This window comes from Manihot esculenta, chromosome 16 (genome assembly GCF_001659605.2).
Source record: "Manihot esculenta cultivar AM560-2 chromosome 16, M.esculenta_v8, whole genome shotgun sequence".
In the NCBI taxonomy this organism is placed as follows: domain Eukaryota; kingdom Viridiplantae; phylum Streptophyta; class Magnoliopsida; order Malpighiales; family Euphorbiaceae; genus Manihot; species Manihot esculenta.
The window spans coordinates 3,742,817-3,764,150 of record NC_035176.2 but is presented as its reverse complement, the minus strand read 5'-3'; the positions used below and the strand labels follow the sequence as shown (position 1 = coordinate 3,764,150).

Here is a 21,334-nt window from a genome sequence, read left to right as displayed (position 1 = left end):
TCGGACCATGGCCAAATCTCATGCACCCATCCCCACTAATTTTGTAATCCAACGGACCGAGAAGCACGTTTCCACATGCCAACTTGCTTCTCATGGCCGCTCCTTAGTTAACGGTCATATTCAATTTTTTATTACTATTGACAGTCACAAGAGTTCTTTATTCTTTGCTTATAAATATAGCATAAGTTCTATTATATGAGAATAGACTTAATACTTGTTAAATTAAGTAATTATATTGAAATTTGTGCATAATTAAATTAAAATATATATACTAAATAAATAAATAAATTCATACGCAAGTAATTTAATAATTATTAAATTTATTGGAGTTTACTATAAATAGTAGCATACGTTTGCCTTTCAGTATCATGTATCTGCTCATCTTCTTTACCATTTCTTGAAGCTCACCTTCTTGTGTAACAATGGTGCAAGGATTGATCTTATTGGATCTGTGGGTTAGCCCTTATGCAGCTAGGGTGAAAATTGCTCTGGCTGAGAAGGGGATAGAGTATGAGTCCAAGGAAGAAGACTTGAGCAACAAGAGCTCACTGCTTTTAGAAATGAACCCAGTGTATAAGAAAGTCCCTGTCTTGATACATAAGGGGAAACCCATATCTGAATCGCTTATCATAGTTCAATACATCGATGAGGTCTGGAGTCACAAGTCTCCTTTGCTGCCATCTGATCCTTACGAGAGAGCTCATGCCAGGTTTTGGGCTGATTTTGTTGATCAAAAGGCAAGTATCTTACAACTTGCATCTTCATCATTTATCCAACTTCTCTCAAATAACTGAGTTTTTATTATTCTATGGTGTAGTTTCAAGCTGCCATTTACAGAATAATTTGGGCAACAAAGTCTAGTGAAGAGAAAGAAGCAGGAGAAAAGGAATTCATTGAATGCTGCAAAATGTTGGAAAGTGAACTTGGAATGAAGCCCTACTTCGGAGGAGAAACGTTTGGGTTTGTGGATATTGCATTGATTCCCACCTATAGCTATTATCATGCCCATGAGAGAATGGGAAGCTTGAGTCTGGTGGAAGAATTTCCCAAGCTCACAGCATGGGTTAAGAGATGCTTGGAGAGAGAGAGTGTGTCCAAATCTGTCTCTGACCCCCACAAGATCTATGAGTTTGTCTCACAACTACGTAAGCATAAGGGATTAGAATGATTTGAGGATTATCAGCATTAATAATAATTATTGTTGGGGATTATGCACCGCAAGTATTTTATATATTGAATTCACAATAAATTAAATTTAAATAAAAACCTTTCCACTATAGTTTTAATATTAGATTGGATGAAAATGAAAACGCATAAGATGTGCAGTTGTAACCCTGTGAACAGTGCAGTCAAACTAAATTGAATAATATATCAAATCATATCAAAATTAAAAAAAATTAATATTAAAAGTGTCGAATCAAACTTATTTAATTATTTAATTTTAATTATAATTTTTATCAAAAAATATATCAGAAGCATTTTAAAAAACTAATTATATATATATATATATATATTAATACTTTTAGTAATATTATAGTTTATTATATAATTTCAGTAATATGTTTAAATATTTATAGTTTATATATGATCTTATATATTTATATGTAATAAAATATATGAAAAAAGATTATATATTTTCACCAAAATTATGTGATACAATTTAAAGAATTTAAATTCTTATTTTATAAAATATTAAATAAAATATAATAAAATTTTTTAAATAAATAGGAATATAGAATAAATTAAACTATTCCCAAAATAGGTTATCCAATTTCGGGTCCACGTAATTCTTAAATTATTCCTTTGTCTTCTTGCATTTTAGAGTGAACTCACCATCTGAATGGTTCTGCTATCACTGGCCCCTAACTCATCGGCTATCATCTTCACTGCTTTGATGTATTCAAACGGGTCATCACCCTCTTTGTACTTTGGAGCATCCAACTTCAGATAATATGTCATTTTGACTTTGCTCCCTGCTGATTGGTTAGGTTTGGGTGATTGAGCTATAGGAATTATCGGCTCTGTTGGGGAGGAGGTGGTGCAGCACTCCCTGAATTAGGTTTTGCTGGATTCTGATAATAAAAGGTGGAGGTGAAAACATGGGATAGGGTGGATATGGTGGGTAATAGGCAGGATAGGGCATATGTGAGGGATACGGGTGATAGCTAGAGTAATTCGATGTGCCTCCCATCGGATACCCTGGTCCCTGTGGGTAGGGTTAGTACTGAAATGGGTAAACAAAACCCGATGTCTGAGCGCCTCCTTCAGATTCTTCCATACCCTCTCCTGAAAAACTCACACTCAGACTTCCATCTCTTATTTGATCATCCTTCACCGTTTCCTTAATATCCACAGACATTTTTCCTGGATTTATTCTTCTTCTGTTTACACCAAAAGACCTTCTAGGGTCCCTTGACATTTCACCTCTATTAGTCCTACTCGACCGTGCTCTTGACGGAGCAGTAGGAGGAAGGGCATTCATACTCTCATTTTCAGGTGGAACTCCGGTTAATCGTGTAGATCGACGTGAGTCTCGCATTTTGTCTTCTGAAAAATAACATATATCACATAAACATTAGCATCATATGGTTCATGTAGATACACATGAACCCACATCATGTACATAACATATCATCAATGCACATACATACAATCATGGCATTACACATCATCATACTTTCATCAAGACAGGACTCTACATCCTATCCTAGTGGACATGATTTTTCCTAATGTGCTTGCCCTTCTATAACTTTTATGAGCCCGACCATATGAACCTAGGGCTCTGATACCACTCTGTAACGACCCGAAAATCAGATCGTTAACGGCGCTAGGGTTCAGATTGACTTAAGGTCGCCGGAACCCATAGCAAGCCTATTGTACATCCTGTTACACTTGAGAAAATCCCATACATGATCACAATATATAACAAAAATATAAACATCCCATGAACTAAGGCTTGACCTGTGCATGCATCAAAACTGAAAATATAAACCTATGCTAGAGCCCTCATCAAATGCTCCAATATGGTAAGCATTACATGTCTCAAGCTTAGTTTAAACATAACTCATACTTAAAAATTTTACATAAAAATCATGTAAATAGGGATTACAAAACAAACACTAGGGCAAAGCACAATTCTAAAACCATAAAAATATTACAAGTCCACATCTACACTATTACATTAGACTGTACCAGCAACTATGCTGACTTCCCCGATCTATCTTTGACCCTGCAAACCTGGGTTTAAGGGAAATGGATAAACTACAAGAGCCTAGTAAGCAGAACATAAAAACAGTTTAATAAACATATGATCGAATGAAATGCATCACAACACAAACAATACACATCAAGATGGACTTGTCACCAGTAACCCTCTACATATTCCAATAATGCCCGGCCTTCAACGAGAGCTCCTCAGGACTTCCTCTTTAACATAACATAACATATCCGTAATGCCAGGAGTGTAGAATGGGTCTCAACCTGAAATTCTGTATCATATCATATCATACTCGAGGGCTATTGAGTCATCCAATATCCATCCACATCAACAGTAAATTATACAATGCATCATATTCGTGAATTCTAATGTAAAACAACCTAATACATATACATAGCATTCGTGATGCATGAACATGCTTAAAAGGTTTAATTTCTTAAAATAATAATTCAGTTTAGTTCTACTCACCTTTGGCTGACGCTCGCCTAAAACTGACGCAGTTATCTCACTGCAGGCCTCTACAGTCTCCCAGGTCCGATCCTACACAGATAGACTCAAATGAGAGACCAAACATAACTACTACAAGACTCTAGACAACTCTCCAAAAACCCCCTAAAACATATCAAAGCATGCATACAAAACAAGCAGAAGAAGGCTGGACAGGGGACTTTCAGCGGCAAGTTCGGCGGCCGAAGGTCCCTCATAGATCCAAAAATCAGGGATTTTCGGAGGCAGGTTCGGCGGCGTAAACCCCACACAAATTCGAAAGTTGGAACATTTGGAGGCGGGTTAGGCGGCCAAAAGGCTGCCTCCACAAGCAGGTTCGGCGGCCGAACCTGGGTTCTCCAGCAAGGCAGAACCCGATTCTGCTCTATGCACAAATCCACCAAACACTCCGATCCTCACACCCAACTACTCAAAAACATTCATACTCACTCAACAAGCATAAGGGACACCAAAAACTAACTTAATCTCCAACAAGCAACAACAAAAATAACATAAGAGCAAACATTCATTAATAACCCAATTCAAACCCTAAAACTTTAGATTTAACCATTTCATGCATTAACAACCCTTAACCCCTTCTTAAAATTTATTTAAAATATAGGAAAAACAAAGATCTAAACTTACCTTTTGGAGATCTAAAGGTGACAACAACCCCAACTTGGAGGTGAGGTAAAACGGTCTCCGGAGGTCTCTAAGGTTTAAAACTTAAATTCAAGCTCAAATCTTCAAAAACGAGGAAAAACTCGTGAATTTTCTAAGAGATTTGAAGGAAAAACAACAGAAGCAACCAAGGGAGGGCTAGGACTCACCTTTGCCAGAAAATGGAGAGAAAACTCTCTCATTTTCGGGCTGAAGGCCTCTTATAGGTGGTTGGATAAACCACCTTCGGCTGCCGAACAGGAAGGTCCCGCGGGGCATGGAGGAACCACCTTCAGCAGCTGAACCTGAGATTTTCCTTCAAAACTGTTTTCTTTCTTTTTAACACAAAACCTTAATGAAATTTCAAATTCATTTTATGAAAATTTTATTTTACCCTTATAAGGAGATTCCGGCTTTGAGATTCCAGATTCCAACGGGAATTCCAACGGGAATTTCCGAGTTTAGTCGGGTATTACAATTGAAGTATGAATCCCAATCCTCTAAACCCTCCTTCCCATATTTGATTTTAATCTTAATTAATTGCTAATTTTAATTAATTTGCTATTACTTAGTTTAATAGCTAGTTAACTTTTCTTCCTAGTATAGAATTAATTAATTTAATTATCATCTCTCAATTAATTTTGATTAATTTGCTACATATTTTACTTTTAATTAATTAATTTTACATTAATTTAATTAGTTCAAACAATTGATTCGTACGTAAACATTAATTTTCCGTAAAAATATACTCTATTTTATTGATTATATTATTAAATAAATTCGTTATATAAATAATGAAGAATTACTATCCAATCTTTAAATTTTTAAAAATTTTATTAGTTCATATCTATTATATAATCATTCAATTAAAACTTTCTGCATTTTATAAAATTAAACTTTTTAGTTATTTTATTAAAGAAATTATCAATCAGTTTATTTTAACCTTTATCAGAAAAAATAAATATTATGAATATTTAAGATTATAGAAATCAAACAATACATATAATTAATTATAGAGATTAGTTAGTATAAATAATTCATGGCATCTCACTTTTTTTTTTACAAATGAATAAAGGGTTGGATTTTATAAAATATAAAAATATTTTAATTGAGTAATTTTAAAATAAAAATAAATTAATTATTTTTATAAAAAAAATTAAAGACTTGAGTGTAATTTATTTTATAAATAAAATGTATTTACTCAATGAAAATTATTGTTATATTTCAAAATTAATAGTGATTCTAAATTGATAGCTATAAAATTTAAAATTATTATACAAAAATAAAGGATATAAAGTTCAATTATAAACCGATAGTTGTAAATTTTTTTAAAAAATGATATTAAAAAAAAACATAAATATTGCTTAATTTTTCACTTGTATAATTTAAATTTATATTATTTAGCTAAAAAAATTAGAATAAAACTTACCGAAAATAATATTTATATATTTAATTTAATAATAAAAAAATCTAAATAAATCGGAAAGATTTCACTGGGCTTTCAAACTCTGACCTCATTTGAAAAAAAAAAAATTTACTGAAAATAAAACAATATTTAAGCCACACGTGTAGTTAAGGATGGACCATCCCCATATTAATTTTTTAATCCAACGGACTGAAAAGCACGTTTGCATATGCAAACTTACTTCTGATAGCCGTTCCTTCGTCAATAGTCAGAGTCAATGTCTTATTACTATCAATATCATGTGTGTCAATCCTTTTATGGAAAAGTCTAATGTAAATTTTATTTCATATAAAAATGACTTTGATAATTATTAAATTAAGTAATATATTTTTTAATTTAGAATGGCAAATTTTAAGTGAATTTAAATAAATTAATTTTTTTCTTAATTTTTATATTTAATAAAATTAAAAATGTAAGAATTCAATTATTCATTAGACGAGATATTAAAGTTTAGAAAATGGAATGGTCAATATTGGCCAACAACAAAGTCTTTCTAGTGGAAAGACATTTAAGATGTTACGCAAGCTGTGGAAATTTTCCAAGCTCCTTAAACAGCGTTAATTGAAATTTACTATAAATCTAGCATTCTTTTGCCTGTTCAGTATCATGTGTTATGCTCACCTTCTTCTGTAACAATGGAGCAAGAATTGATCTTATTGGATCTGTGGGTTAGCCCTTATACAGCCAGAGTGAAAATTGCCTTGGCTGAAAAAGGGTTAGAGTATGAATCCAATGAAGAAGACTTGAGCAACAAGAGCTCACTGCTTTTAGAAATGAACCCAGTCTATAAGAAAGTCCCTGTCTTGATTCATAAAGGGAAACCCATATCTGAATCACTCATCATAGTTCAATACATAGATGAGGTCTGGAATCACAAGTCACCTTTGTTGCCATCTGATCCTTACGAGAGGGCGCATGCCAGGTTTTGGGCTGATTTTGTTGATAAAAAGGCAAGTATCTTAAAACTGGTACCTTCATTATTTGTCCAACTCTTCTTTTCTCAAATAATTTATTTTACTGTATGATTTAGATTCAAGGTGCCAGTTATCGGCTCTTTTGTGCACCGAGTTTCAGTGAAGAGAAAGAAGCAGCTGAACAGGAGTTCATTGAATGTTGTAAAGTGATGGAAGGTGAGCTTGGGAAGAAGCCCTACTTCGGAGGAGAGACATTTGGGTTTGTAGATATTGTATTGATTACCAGCTATAGCTACCATCATGCCCATGAGACTTTGGGGAGCTTCAGTCTGGTGGAAGAGTTTCCCAAGCTCACAGCATGGGCTAAGAGATGCTTGGAGAGGGAGAGTGTGTCCAAGTCTTTAGCTGACCCCAACAAGACCTATGAATTTATCTTACAAATACGTAAGGAGAAGGGATTAGAATGATTTGAGGATTATCAACGTTAATCATTATGTTCTATGTCCGTAATTAGGGAAATCCTATCTAGACAAAATCCATTATAGGTTCGATACAGAGAAATACGGTGTGTAGATTCCACAAGTATCTTGAAACAAAATAAAGTGTATTTGAATAAGAAAATTTCTAGATGTAGATTTAAAATTATGGCCATATTGAATGAGATTTCCTTTTGTTTACTGTCGGAAAGGTCAAATGTCAATGATGTAAAAAGGAGAAAAATAAGACAAGGCCTAAGACTTCGTTTACAAGATTAAAAATCCAAAATTATTTTAAAGAGACAGCCAACCCATCTGAAGAAAATAAGGCCAAAGTCCAAAGTCCAAAGGACACCCTAATCCAGTGAGCCATCCGACTCGAGAAGAAAATCTGGTGCAGAAAGAAGCCAGTCGCCCTTTGTCTCGTGAAAACAAACTCCAAGTTTTTCATTTGCAGCCGTAGAAATATGGTTTCGAACTTATGTATATAATTTGGTGTTTTTATGGAAAAAATGAAAAAAATTATTTATAAGAAAGAGAGTAGAAGAAATTATTTATTATCACATCAGCAGCAACTGGGCAATTGTTTGACTAGAAAGATCAACCTCGAAGACATGGCTTTTAGGGTTTCCTTGACGTGAATGTTAACAAAATTAGAGTTTTCAGGAGGAAAAAGTAAGAAAGGAGAAAAATATGAAGGGAAGGGGAAGGGGAAGTCATTGAAAGGGTCCCAAATGACGAGAGAAAGGATCGAAGATGTATTGAAGTTGCTGCTCTTTTGGCCGTGGAAGAAAGGAGTGAGCCATATTTTGAGCTGAGTTAAGCCGAAAGACTGATATGATTGCTAGATTGCTTTTCGAAAAGATTTTTGAAAAAAAAAATCTAATTTTTTATTGAATTTAGATTTTATGAATTTGAAATCTCTCATATACATACATATGAGTTTTTATGAATATGCAAATAAAGTTAGATTCAATTTTGCGTGAGTTTGAGTTAAATATTAAAATGCACATATGGATTTGTGAGAAATAATGAAATTTCAAAGGAGTTTATGTTTTTTTCCTTATAATTGTTCAATTTTTTTGATATGTGATGTTGATTAATGGGTTTAAACTAATGTTTCTAGAAAAGTCAAGTCTAACATAGAATTCAATTGCTTGATAGGTGAATTAAATGAGAAATCTTTTTAGTTGACTAAAAATTTTCTCATCTAAATATTTTTATATTATTAGGGATTAAAATGTAATAATAATAATATTTATAGGATGAAAGTGTTTAAAATTTTTTGAATGCGAATATATTCGGTTTAAAGATTTTATAATTATATGGATAAAACTGATACAAAAATGTGAATAGAAAAACTATTTTTTTTATGGAATAAAAATAGAGAGAGAGATTAAGTGTTCAGTTTTAAAAATAAAAGGATCGAGCACTCCGAGGCTTAGTCTAGTGGAAAGTGCATCCTTGTAGTCTTGAGAGATTTAAGATTTTACTCCTCCAACTTCCTATTTTAAAAAAAAAATAAAAATAAAAAATAAAAGGATCGATACGTGAATTACTTTAAAATTTAAAATGTAAAGTATAATGGACTTTTATTATTAATAACATTAAAATATTATATTATAATATATTTTTATAATATATAATAAAATATATTTTTTATAACATATATTTAATAATATAAAGATCAGCAATTTTTAATTAAAATAGAAATTAACAAAAGTACGGCTAGTGAATATCTAGCATATAAAAAGGTCATGATATCTCCCTTCTCTCTCTAGTTCTCTCTACAGTTATCATTCTTGAGAACTAGTTTCTTTTGTCTCTGCCACTTGTTAATTTCTTCCCGTCCAAACACGGTTCTTGTCTGGCCCTCCCATCTCACGGTGGTAGATTTTTGGGTCTTTGCATTTGGTTTTTATTTTTTCTTTGTTTTTTTTTTATTTCTTGGCAGATTTAAGTAGAGATGAGAGGGTTTTATTTAGATATATTTGGGTTTATTATTGTTATATTTTTTTTTATTTCTTTCTATGTCTTATTTTATTATTTTTAGTCTGACGAAAGTGGGTGTAGCGACGCCAAAAATTAGACTTTTGTATTTCTTGAGTTTCAGTTTCTTCTTTAGAATTAAAAATGGCTACTGTTATAAGAGTTTCTATTTGGCCTTCTAGACTTTTGATTTGTTGGTTACCGGAGCAATTCAAGGGTTGACAGCGCTTCTCTACTTTTCCAGAGTCTCGTCTTTTGATCAAGCTGATTTTCGAGTTGGGCCTACGTTTTGGAATTTCAATCTATTTCTTTCATATTGGACCTAGAGGCTTTTCTGTATCTAGCTATAGACTTTGTAATTCTAACTTCTATCAACATATATTGCCTTTCAACTAAAAAAAAAAAAAAAAATATCTAGCATAGAGGCCTAGCTATAATAAAGAGTTATTTAATTAGTCACTAGACTATTTAAATTTATAATTATTTTAAATTGACGAATTTGTATTCCTCATTAAAAAATTCCGATTCAATAAAAACGGTCTTATTTGATCGGAAATAAACCAAAGTGATATTTTTCAATTCTAACAATAGTCGATAAATACTAATCGCCATAGTCAATATTTTATCAATATCAACGTCAATTACTTTTTTTCTTTCTTTCTTTGAATTTATTTAATCTTTTTCCTATTGACTATCTAAGACATTAAAGTCTAGAAATTGGAATCGTCAATACTCGCCAACAATAAAAGACTTGCTAGTGGGAAGCCATTAATTCAAGATCTTATGCAAGCTGTGGGAAGCTTCCAAGTTCCTTCAACAACGTAGTTGCTTGGAGTTTACTATAAATTTAGCATTCTATTGCCTGTTCAGCATCATGTGTTAAGCTCATCTTCTGACCATTTCCTGAAGCTCACCTTCTTCTGTAACAATGGTGCAAGACGTGGTCTTATTGGATCTGTGGGTTAGCCCTTATACAGCCAGAGTGAAAATTGCATTGGCCGAGAAGGGGATAGAGTATGAGTCCAAGGAAGAAGATTTGCGCAACAAGAGCTCACTGCTTTTAGAAACGAACCCAGCATATAAGAAAGTCCCAGTCTTGATACATAAGGGGAAACCCATATCTGAATCACTCATCATAGTTCAATACATCGATGAGTTCTGGAATCACAAGTCTCCTTTGCTACCATCAGATCCTTACGAAAGAGCTCATGCAAGGTTTTGGGCTGATTTTGTTGATCAAAAAGTAAGTATCTTATAACTCATACCTTCATAATTTGTCCAACTCTTCTTCACTCAAATAATTGATTTTACTATATGATGTAGATTCAAGCTGCCATTTACCGGATCTTTTGGGCACCGAGCTACAGTGAAGAGAAAGAAGCAGCTGAAAAAGAATTCATCGAGTGCTGTAAGGTGATAGAAGGTGAGCTTGGTAATAAGCCCTACTTCGGAGGAGAGACATTTGGGTTTGTAGATATTGCATTGATTCCGAGCTACAGCTACTTTTATGCCCATGAGAGGATGGGGAACTTGAGTCTGGTGGAAGAGCTTCCCAAGCTCACAGCATGGGTTAAGAGATGCTTGGAGAGGGAGACTGTGGCCAAGTCTCTGGCTGACCCTCACAAGATCTATGAATTTGTCTCAGAAATACGTAAACAGAAGGGATTAGAATGATTTGAGGATTATTGGCATTAATAATTATGTGAGGAGTATACGCCAAATATAATATAGAAAGTCCAAAATAAGTTTTTACAGACAGCTTATTCTTCTCGGCCCATTAAAAAAATAAAAAATTATAAATTTATATATATAAAAAATTATTAAAATAAAAATAAATAAATAAATAAAAATAATAAAAAATTCAAATCAAATCGAATAATAAATTTTTAAAATCAATCGATTTGATGGATTATTTCGATTTAAAACTCCTCCCTTTCCAGTTAGTTGGTCGCACTGTGTAAACGTGAGTTGCCCGACATAGATGACATCTCCAACAACCGGCCTCTCACCTCCATGCTGTCCTCCCAGCTGGCAAAAAATCTGTCCATACCGTTTATAATAATTAGAAGAAAAAAAATCAATTGAAACATTACATGATAAGATGTCAACATCGCAGTCATTAGGGAAGTTGGCCTAACTAACGACCAAATACATTACTTTTCGTGTGTGCTCATGTCATGGCCACCGTTTACGACCGCCAAAAAATAAATAATTAAATATTTTTTTCTCAATTTTTTATTAAAATTAATAAATAATTCTTATGAGTTAAATTTGAATTGAGAGAAATAAAAATAATTTTTTATTTAAATTTTTTTATTTTGATATCAAATAAAAAATAAAAAATAAAAAAAAGGAGAAATGGTATATTTCTCAATTTCTTATAATGGACTTAAATAAATATTTTATTTCCATTCTAATAATTTATTCAAATAACAAAAAAAAAATATTTTATATTATTTTTTCAATTCTCCTCTTTGATTTCGATTCTCCTTCACCATTAAAATCTAAACAAATAGTTAATTTCGTATTTGATAAGTTTCTCTATGCATATCTAAAAAGAATGTATTTTTTAGTTGAATAAAATTAAAATATATAAATTAGACTATTAATTTCTAAAAATAAAATATATATGTATTAATTGATATTTTAATATTTTTTTAAAAATAATTGATAAAAAATAACAAAAAATTAAATCGGTATATATTCAATTTAATTAAATTATTAATTTAAATAAAAAATAAAATTTAATATTTTTAGAGTGAATTATATAATTTAATGATAAATTTAATATTTTAACTTAATAATATCCACTACTTTATTTCTCACTTTATTTTCTTCTCATTTCTAACTTGCCTTTTCTTTATTTAATATCTTTTTTTTTTAAGAACAAAGTTTGCGTGGAAAATGAATTAGACATTTTTTTATAAAAACGAATTAAACATTTTTTTTAAATATTTATATTGTAAAAAATTTTAATTTAAACACACATAACAACTCATGTTTAATTTAGAATTTTATATCATATTCAAATTCTATGTTACATATTATATAAGGAGCTCACGACCTCTATATCAATTCTTTTTAATAGTCAATTCTATAATTTACTTATCACACATACTGACTTAAATATTGAAGAGATTATTAAGCCAACCCAACTAATATTTTTTTTATTTTGTAGGTTTATACCAAAAAAATTATGATGTGAACCATATCATTGACATCATCCATGAAAATCGACATATAAATTATGTATATCACATTATATTTAAAGAATATTGTGATCAAACAAATAAAAATTTAAATTTACGTGACAGAAATATTTTTGTTGCTAAAAGGTTTTATTCCGTCGCAAAATCTATTACAACGAAATTTATATATCCTTTACACTTTTTTAAAAATTTGAGCTTTTGCGATAGAAATATTTCTGCCATAAAATCTGTTACAATAAAATTTATATCTTACCAACATCTATTAGAAATCTGAGCATCAGTAATGAAATAATTACATTACTAAAGAATTTTATTCCATTATAAAAAGTTTATACAATGATTTGCAACGAACTTAATCCCATATTTACTACTTTTATTGTAAACTTTTTGCGATCAATATTTATAGGTCTTGTAATACCCGGCTAGACTCCGGTATCGGAATTCCTACCGTCCAGTGGAATCTCGGATGTCGGAACCCTCTAAAAGGGTAAAATCATGTTTTTATGAAATGTTCTCATGTATTTTATAGTTTTAAGTAAGAAAGAAATTGAGTTTTTGAAAGAAAAAGACCATGGAAGGAAATCCAGGTTCGGTCGCCGAACCTCATGTTTGGCCGCCGAACATGGTGCAGTTTAGGGATCACCTTTGGCCTCTGAAGGTGGTCTGGCCAGCCACCTATAAAAGGCTCCGTATCCGGAAATGTGCGAGTTTTTTTCTCCATTTTCAGTCAAAGGTGAGTCCATGCCCTCCCATGGTTAGTTTTGATGTTTTCTTTCAAATCTTTCAAGTTTTAACAAGTTTTAATTTGGTTTTTGAAGTTTTTGAGCTTAAGATCAAGTTTTGGAGCTTGGAGACCCAAAGAGTTTGATTTCTCCCATCTCCAAGTTAGGGATCGTATCTCCTCTCGATCTTCAAGAGGTAAGCATAGATCCTACCATTCTTTTATGTTTTATGAAAGTTTTGAGGGGTTTTAAGAGGGTTTATTGCATGATTAGAGTATATGCATATGTTAAGGTTTATGTAAGTTTTATGGTTAATGTATGTTGTATGTGTTGCTAGATGTGATGTTGTTTGGGTTTAGGCTAGTTTGAGACCCTTATATGCTTATGGATGTATGTATGCATGTTTTTGTATGAGTTGGTTTGAGTTTGGAAAGTTGGGAGGCATTTATGCATGAGGGAGGCTGAGTTCTGCCACTTTGGGAGAACTCAGGTTCGGCAGCCGAAACCATGTTCGACCGCCGAACCTGCCTGTGGAGGTGGTTTGGCCGCCTAAGCTCGCCCCCGAAAATTTGGACTTTCAGCGCTGGAGGGGAGTTTCGGCCGCCGAACCTGCCGCCGAACATGTATGAGTTTCAGATCTGGAGGGAACTTTCGGCCGCCGAAGGTGCCGCCGAAGGTGCGTGACTTTCGGATCTGGAGAGGGGTTCGGCCGCTGAAGGTGCCGCCGAAAGTCCCCTGTCCAGCCTTCCTTTGCCTTTTTTGCATGCATATTTTGAGGTGTTTTGGAGAGTTTTTTAGAGTCATGTTAGTGTATGTTTGGCACCTCATTCAAGTCCACTTGTGTAGGATCAGACCCGAGGAACCGAGAAGCCCAGCAGTGAAGTAGCTACTTCAGAGTTAGATCAGAGTCAGCCAGAGGTGAGAAGAACTGAACTATGTTTTAAAATAATAAATTTTTTAGCATATTCATGCATCACGAATGCGATGATATATTTTAGGTTGTTGCATTAGAATCTCACGAATATGTTGCATTGCATAATATGTTGTTGATGTGGATGGATGTTGGATGAATCATTAGCCCTCAATATGATATGATGATTAATGAAAGTCCAAGGCTGCCCATGTCCACGCGTCCTGGCATTTGTTATGTATGATTTATGAAAGTCCAGGGCTGCCCATGTCCACGCGTCTTGACATTGTGTTATGATTAAGAGGAAGTCCTGGGGAGTTCCGTCGAGGGCCGGGCACATTGGATATGTAGAGGGTTATTGGTGACAAGTCCATCCGTGATGTGAATTGTATGTGTTGTAATGCATTCCACGAAAGCATAATTTATGTATATGTTCTTTTGTTCTACTCACTAGGCTTTTTAGCTCACCCCATTTCCCTTAACCCTCAGGCTTGCAGATTCAGGACAGACCGGGGAGTCTTTAAGGTTGAAGTCAAGTTAAGTGTATTAGTTAGAGTGGACATGTATTATAAAATGATTTTATATAATGTAATGTAGAGAATGTTTTATGGTTTAGTATTGTGCTTGGTCCGAATAGTAATGTTAGTTCCCTTGTACATGATCTTTTAATGAAATGTTTTTATGATGAGAAATGATAGTCCAAGCTTGATGTATGTTATGATAACCCACTAGAGCATTTGATGAGGGCTCTAGTTTGGGATTTTATGATTATGATTTTAGTGCATGCACAGGTCAGGCTTGGAATATGAAATGTTTTTAAATTTTTATAAAAATGTATGATCATGTATGGGATGTTATCAGGTATATAGCAGGTATAAGAGGCTTGCTACGGGTTCCGGCGGCTTTAAGCCGATCTGTATCCTAGCGCCGGTAGCGGTCCGGTTTTTGGATCGTTACTGGTCTCTACTGTAGCGATAAATTTTGTGATGTTATCTTTGAATCAGCGATAAAATTTTATCGTTGTTAAGTAACTTATATAAATATTTTATTACTTTTAAATATCAATCAAACTCTCATTAAATATGAAAATTCATAAATATCAGTCTTTTATTAAGTTTATTTTATAAAATTTATCATTATGTTAATATTTAGAAAAAGCGTTTTATTATGTAAAAAAAAAATGCAAATGATCTTATTGCAAAATGATAGTGTTTACACCCATTAATTAAATAATATCATGTGTTTAACATTTAATGGTAATTAATAATTATTTTTCATTTTAACATGTATTTTTTTATTTAGAATCTATTTTAACTTTAAAACAATTTATTATTCTGATATATCATACAAATTTAATTTTTATAATTTTATATATTATAAAAAAAATTATTTTAGCGATAAACTTTAATAGGTTACATCACCTTGTAAAGGCACAACTCTAAGGCAAATAAATGGAACTAAAGAGCTGGTTGTCGCTTATTTTGCTGCAAAACACGTGATGCCATAATTATCTTTTACTCACTTGTTCATTTCAATTTTAAAAAATAGTAATATTAAAATATTTTCAAGCTCTAATATTGAATTTTCTTTATTGAGTAATATATCGATTTTTAATTTCAATTGATAGAGAGAAAAATCCAAAACAATTTTTGATCCGGTGATTGGATCCAAGGAGCATTATTGTATTAGAACATGTTTAAAGTTTATTTCTTTCCTTTTTTTTAAAAAAAAATTTACGATATAATTATGAAATTTAATAAAATTTATGACTTAATTTATATCATTTTAATAAAAAATAATTGAAACTTTATTTATTTTATTAAAAATACTTTTCAGAAAAATATCTTTTTATATATTTGAAACATTTAAAAAAATTAATAAATGTAAAATATGTGTTTGATTAAAGTAAAAGTTAAGTTATTTTTTAAAAAATAATTTTTTATTTTTAAGAGTGAAAGTCATTTTTTACGTTTTAAAAATTTTATTAAAATTTTTATACATATATTTATTAATATATTTTATTTTTTAAATTAAAATTAAATAATAAAAAATTATTTATAATTTTCATGAAAAATATTTTTCAAATACAATTTATTAACCTAAAACGAAGAAGTTTTAGTTTTTAATATTTCATTCTATTAATAAAATAATTATTATGTTAAAATTAATAATTAGATAATAATAATTTAGTTTTTTAAATTTTATTTTTATAATTTAATTCTTTTATTTTTAATAATTTATAATAATTTAATTTTATAATTTTAATATTTATAAAAATTTAATTCTTTATTTAAAGGTTATCAAATAAAATTTTTTAAATATTTATAATAATTTATATTTATATTTAACACTTTATATTTTAAAATTAAAATCAAATATTTTCGATTTACTATAATTATATTCAACTGTATCAAATTAAATTTAAATAAATTAATGATAAATTACAATATAATTTTTAGAATTTTATTTAATAATAAAATAGTATATAAATATATATTTTTATTAAAATAATATTATTTTTTATTAATCTCATTATTTACTCTAAATTTTTATTTTTATATAATATTATAGATATTAATAAAAATTTAAAATATAAAAAAAAATTAAAACTTCACAATTTAAAATATAAAATATTTTATTTTATTTAAAATATTATTAACAAAAATAAAATTTTTTAAATAGAAAAAATATATACATAATTTGCAATATTGAATATAAATATTTAGTGAAATATTTTAATATATATTATTTATATGTGATGTTTTATATAATAAAAATTTATTTAATATAATATATTTATAATAAATATAAAATATATTTAATTTTAATATATATTTAAATTAAAAGATTAATTTTTTATTAATAATATAAAATTTTAAGAATTATATCGTTATTAATTTTTTTTAATTTAATTTTTTATTATAATTATAATAAATTAAAAATATTTGATTATTCGATATTTAAAGTGTTGAATATGTACGTGAATCGGTATAAATTTTAAAATGTTTATTCAATATCTCTTATTTAAATTGATTTTTTAGATTTATTAAGGCGAATAATATTTTATTAGTAAAATAAAAATAAAATATTAAATTATTTTATTACAGGACAAAAATCAAATTATAGTTTTTGTAAAATTTCAGCGTAAATTATCATTTTCTCCTTTCTTGTTTGAGTTAGCTATTAGCTATAGAGTTGAAGGTTACCTGTTACTTTCAAATGCAGTAAAGAGAGAAAGATACAACAACACAGCTTGAATTGCTGCCAAAAAATTTACCCACCACCATAAATAAATGATTTAGCTTTGAATTGGTGTAAAAAGATTTCCTCTGGTAGGACATCTGTTTCTCAACTCTTTGTTGAAACTTAACTACACAATCACCCATCTGCAACTCAACAATTGACCATAAATCCATCTTCTGCTTTCATTTCCGACCGTTCGATTTATTTATTACTCTTTAAAAATATGGCGGTAAATTAACGGTTGCACAGTTGCTTTTTGTCTGAACAGTTGTGATTATCAGTTGCTTATTTAAGAAAATTTTGATTTGATTTGAAAATCTGAACATCCAAAGTGGGACCCAAGACCAAGTTCTTTGGTCTTATCATGTAAAATTTCTTACTAATTGTCTGTAAGATTTCTTTGCCACTGTTAACACCATTGTTTTTCTTGTGGAAGCTCTAGACATCCATGGCAACAGAGGTAACTGCCATTCTTCTTTCTTGTGTCGGTTCTTGCTTTCTGGGTATTGCTATGGTGCTGATTCTTGATTGTGTATGTGCAAATTTATGAATTTGTGTTTGGTTCTTCTGAATTGTTATTTTGGGATTCTTTTTTTGGCATTTTGCGTTTGTTGGGTTGGAATAGGAATTGATAGCTCTGTTTGAATCTCTGGTTAATTTTGGCTACAATTTGATTGTATTGTAAGCAAAGTGTTTGTGTTTATGGGTGAGGGAGAGAGATTTTCCTGATATGGCAGTTTCTAATTATTTCATCTTTCATTAACTCTTGAATTGGTGGCTTGACATGAGATTTGAGGAATACACTTGCTGCAAAATATGTGATCAAAATCTGTGGCTTAAGTGTTCGGTAGAAGTAGGTGGCTTCATTTAATGGTTACTGTTACCATTGCTTGATCTGTGTTTTTGGCCGCCACCTCCAAGAAACAAGGGTGTGGGAGGGATAAGAGAAGGAAAAGACAGAATTGAATTATGGTTGTGGCCAAATGCAGCAACCCATGTTTATCAGAAAGAAGTAAACTTACACCATTGTGCTTCTGTAGGTTTAGTTATATTAACTGTGTCGGTTCCCCAGTCCAAAGCTAAACTGAGATTATACAGTGGGATTTAGATCTTTTCCTATGAATATCAGAACATAGCTCATGAGGGAAGACCTCATTACTTTGGATTTTTGTTCAGTCTAATGAAACTGAGACATATTATCTCCTACACCATCAGTAAACCTCCCAGCAAGAATTGCCTTTTTCTTACATTGATCTGCACTCTACGAGTCTTTCTTTGTAAATCAAAACTACTTTCATGCGTAACTTTAGCATACTCCACTATTACGCATTGATCTGAACTTCCCATTTTCATTTTTATTATGTTCATTTCATTATCTTCAGTTATGAATAGAAAATCCCGGCTAGCTGATAAAAACATCAGTAATGTTTGATTGGCCACATATTGAGGGTTCTCTTGAAGTTAACCAATGCCTGCTATGTGTTAATTAATGGTTCTTCCAGGAAAATGAGACATCCAACGGATGGCCACTCGGGCTACAGATCATGGCCATGAGGCTTCGAGTGATGGAAAGCGTGCAGGCTGCTTCAGCAGAACCATACTCCTCTGCACACTTGCGCTCCTCCAGTTTTTCCTCTTTCTCATCCTCCAACCTCGACACTGAGGTGAATAGACTACTTCTCTTTCACCAATTGTTAGCATTCCTCTTTCATGTGTGCATTCTATTAGCCCATGTCACAAGATTGTTAAAAGGAGTTTTACAGTTAGAATTGCATTTGCATAGCAAAGAATATTTGTTATTAACTTCCAATGTTTGCTTTAGACAATCTATGCTACCCATTTCTCTAGGTAGCCATATTACAGGTGCTAGTAAGACAGATCAATTAGTTCTTTGTATATAAATTCTTTTAACATTGAAGAAAGCTTTAGAATTGATCCAGCTCCAAGCCTTTGCTTTATCCCTTGCTTCCTCCATCTCATCTATAGTTGGATGATATGGCATTGCTTGATAGACATGAGAGCACAGGAAATCAAGACTTCTGCCTCTCTATCTTTAGAATTAAGCATGTTTTCCATGGAAATTTTTATCGCCTGAATCAGACATTAGTCAAGACAGAATACAGTGAAAATTTTTGTGTTGCAGACACTTTTTCTCTTTCAGCTGGATGACCTGTCATTCCAAATTTCTTGCTTTTATAACATTTAAAACTTGGATCTAGTAGTTGCAATCTGTGCATGTGTATTCTAACTCTGACAAAAAAAAAGAAGGCTTGACGCTGAGGAGTGAGCTGGTGTACGTGCCTGTTCATATCGGTTATGAATGGGTGTATGTACTTATATATCACTAAGGAGTCCTGTCAAAATTGCTATGATCTTAACTTGGTGGTTGCAATCCATGTGCGTGTCCGAACCCTGACGAAAAAAATAACAGTTAAAACTTCAAACCTGTTCAAAGAATATTTGTGTAGTTTTAAAATAATAGATCTTATTTTAACTGTAAAGCTTTTCTTTATAAAAGCAGGAAGGCGATCCAAACAGCTTTTGCAATTTGTTTTTGTAAAAATTATCTTAGAACTGATTCAGCTAGAACTTGTTCTTATGCCAAAATCAATTGTATTTATCTGAGATTTCAACCAGTCAACAGCATCTTTCTTCCAAGACAATAGCAAGTCACTGGGCCGCCTAATCGGCATTCAACCACGCAAAGGCAATGGAGATTTGTACTTGCCAACCAGAATTCAGTTAGACGAACGAGAAAGAAAATCAGTTAGGAAAGCCAGCTCTGAAGTTTCCAGAGGACACAGACCAGAAGTGTCTGAAGGACTTTGCATTCCTCTGCTTGTTGCTACCATGGAAAAGATGAGCAGAAGCAAGAGCAAGACAAGACCATGAATTTTAGCGGTGAGGGGAAATAAACATCATTGACATGTTTCATTTTCTAATTTCTTCTCTTCTGTTATGTTCTATATTTAGAAGAATCCATTGTAAATTGAACAATTGATGTTCTAATTCACACCCAATAGAGCATTGCTATGTTCCTTCCTGGGGAACCTGTTTTTTCTGCATTCTTTTTTAAATTATAAACTCAATTTGCATAGGTTCTGTAAATGTAATAAACATATATATATATATATATATATATATATATGCTTCGTTTGAATTAATTCATTTTACAATAAAATAATTTAAATAAATTCTTATAAAATTATACATGATTTTATTTTTTAAATTGAAAAAAAATTAATTTTTTTATATTTATTTTTCAAGTTTTTCAATTTATTTAAGATTTGATTCAATAGAAAATAAATAAGTTGAATTGAATTCTTAGTCATAATATAAGAGGGAAAGAAATAATAGATGCAGATTAGATCTTTAGGCCTACATCCATGGGAAAAAAAATCATGTTAAATAAACAAAAGTTAATAATAATAAGGCTATTAGCTAAAAAATCTAAATTTTATTAATTTTTATATTTATAGTTTAAATTTTTAATTTTAATAAAAATTTTAACTTTTAAATTTATTATAATTATAATAATTTTTAAATTAATTTTAATTATATTTAAATTAATTTACACGCCACACCATATATTATTATTTTTACTTGAATTAAATTTTAGTTAAAATCATAAATCTCTTATTATCTAAAATCATAGATTAATATTTTTATTTAAGTACGAAAAAATTAAATATTTTTAATTATATAATTTAAAAATTTTATACAAGTAAAAATTTAGAATTTTAATTAAAACTTAATTTCAATTAATTAAATTATTTATATGATAAAAATAATAATATATAGTAAATTGTGTAAATTAATTTAAATTTAATTAAAATTCATTTAAAAAATTATTATGATTATAATAAATTTAAAAATTAAAAATTTTCATCTAAAATTAAAATTTTAGATTATAAATATGTAAAATCTTAAAATTATTTTCTTTTTGAGTGAATAAGCTTAATAATAATAATAATAATAATAATAAATCGATCGTACGGACCATAACGATCCACGTAATCTCGATGTGCTGAGGTTCCGTACGC

The 21,334-nt window shown here is 30.7% G+C and overlaps 4 protein-coding genes across 4 annotated transcripts; all 4 read left to right on the top strand.

Annotated features, from left to right (window-relative positions):
• The first annotated feature begins 383 nt into the window (after positions 1–383).
• LOC110602942 (glutathione S-transferase U19) lies at positions 384–1,323 on the top strand. Its single transcript, XM_021740551.2, has 2 exons — positions 384–737; positions 818–1,323. Exons 1-2 carry the CDS (start codon positions 423–425, stop codon positions 1,166–1,168), a joined length of 666 nt encoding a protein of 221 aa, XP_021596243.1. The 5' UTR covers positions 384–422; the 3' UTR covers positions 1,169–1,323.
• Positions 1,324–6,418: 5,095 nt separating this feature from the next.
• Positions 6,419–7,429, top strand: LOC110602941 (probable glutathione S-transferase). Its single transcript, XM_021740549.2, has 2 exons — positions 6,419–6,778; positions 6,859–7,429. Exons 1-2 carry the CDS (start codon positions 6,464–6,466, stop codon positions 7,207–7,209), a joined length of 666 nt encoding a protein of 221 aa, XP_021596241.1. The 5' UTR covers positions 6,419–6,463; the 3' UTR covers positions 7,210–7,429.
• A 2,518-nt stretch (positions 7,430–9,947) lies between these two features.
• On the top strand, positions 9,948–10,964 carry LOC110602940 (glutathione S-transferase U19). Its single transcript, XM_021740548.2, has 2 exons — positions 9,948–10,450; positions 10,531–10,964. The coding sequence occupies exons 1-2, from the start codon at positions 10,136–10,138 to the stop codon at positions 10,879–10,881; spliced, it is 666 nt and encodes a 221-aa protein (XP_021596240.1). The 5' UTR covers positions 9,948–10,135; the 3' UTR covers positions 10,882–10,964.
• Positions 10,965–17,264: 6,300 nt separating this feature from the next.
• On the top strand, positions 17,265–20,353 carry LOC110603414. Its single transcript, XM_021741139.2, has 3 exons — positions 17,265–17,751; positions 18,794–18,955; positions 19,929–20,353. Exons 1-3 carry the CDS (start codon positions 17,740–17,742, stop codon positions 20,181–20,183), a joined length of 429 nt encoding a protein of 142 aa, XP_021596831.1. The 5' UTR covers positions 17,265–17,739; the 3' UTR covers positions 20,184–20,353.
• The last annotated feature ends 981 nt before the right edge of the window (positions 20,354–21,334 follow it).

What these genes read in the sequence shown, in the direction of transcription:
- LOC110602942 (XM_021740551.2), top strand. Translation starts at nt 423, where the DNA reads ATGGTGCAAGGATTGATCTTATTGGATCTGTGGGTTAGCCCTTATGCA. An exon ending in CTGATTTTGTTGATCAAAAG is followed by an intron (nt 738 to 817) that starts GCAAGTATCTTA and finishes TCTATGGTGTAG; the next exon opens with TTTCAAGCTGCCATTTACAG.
- LOC110602941 (XM_021740549.2), top strand. Translation starts at nt 6,464, where the DNA reads ATGGAGCAAGAATTGATCTTATTGGATCTGTGGGTTAGCCCTTATACA. An exon ending in CTGATTTTGTTGATAAAAAG is followed by an intron (nt 6,779 to 6,858) that starts GCAAGTATCTTA and finishes TGTATGATTTAG; the next exon opens with ATTCAAGGTGCCAGTTATCG.
- LOC110602940 (XM_021740548.2), top strand. Translation starts at nt 10,136, where the DNA reads ATGGTGCAAGACGTGGTCTTATTGGATCTGTGGGTTAGCCCTTATACA. An exon ending in CTGATTTTGTTGATCAAAAA is followed by an intron (nt 10,451 to 10,530) that starts GTAAGTATCTTA and finishes TATATGATGTAG; the next exon opens with ATTCAAGCTGCCATTTACCG.
- LOC110603414 (XM_021741139.2), top strand. An exon ending in CCTCCAACCTCGACACTGAG is followed by an intron (nt 18,956 to 19,928) that starts GTGAATAGACTA and finishes GATTTCAACCAG; the next exon opens with TCAACAGCATCTTTCTTCCA.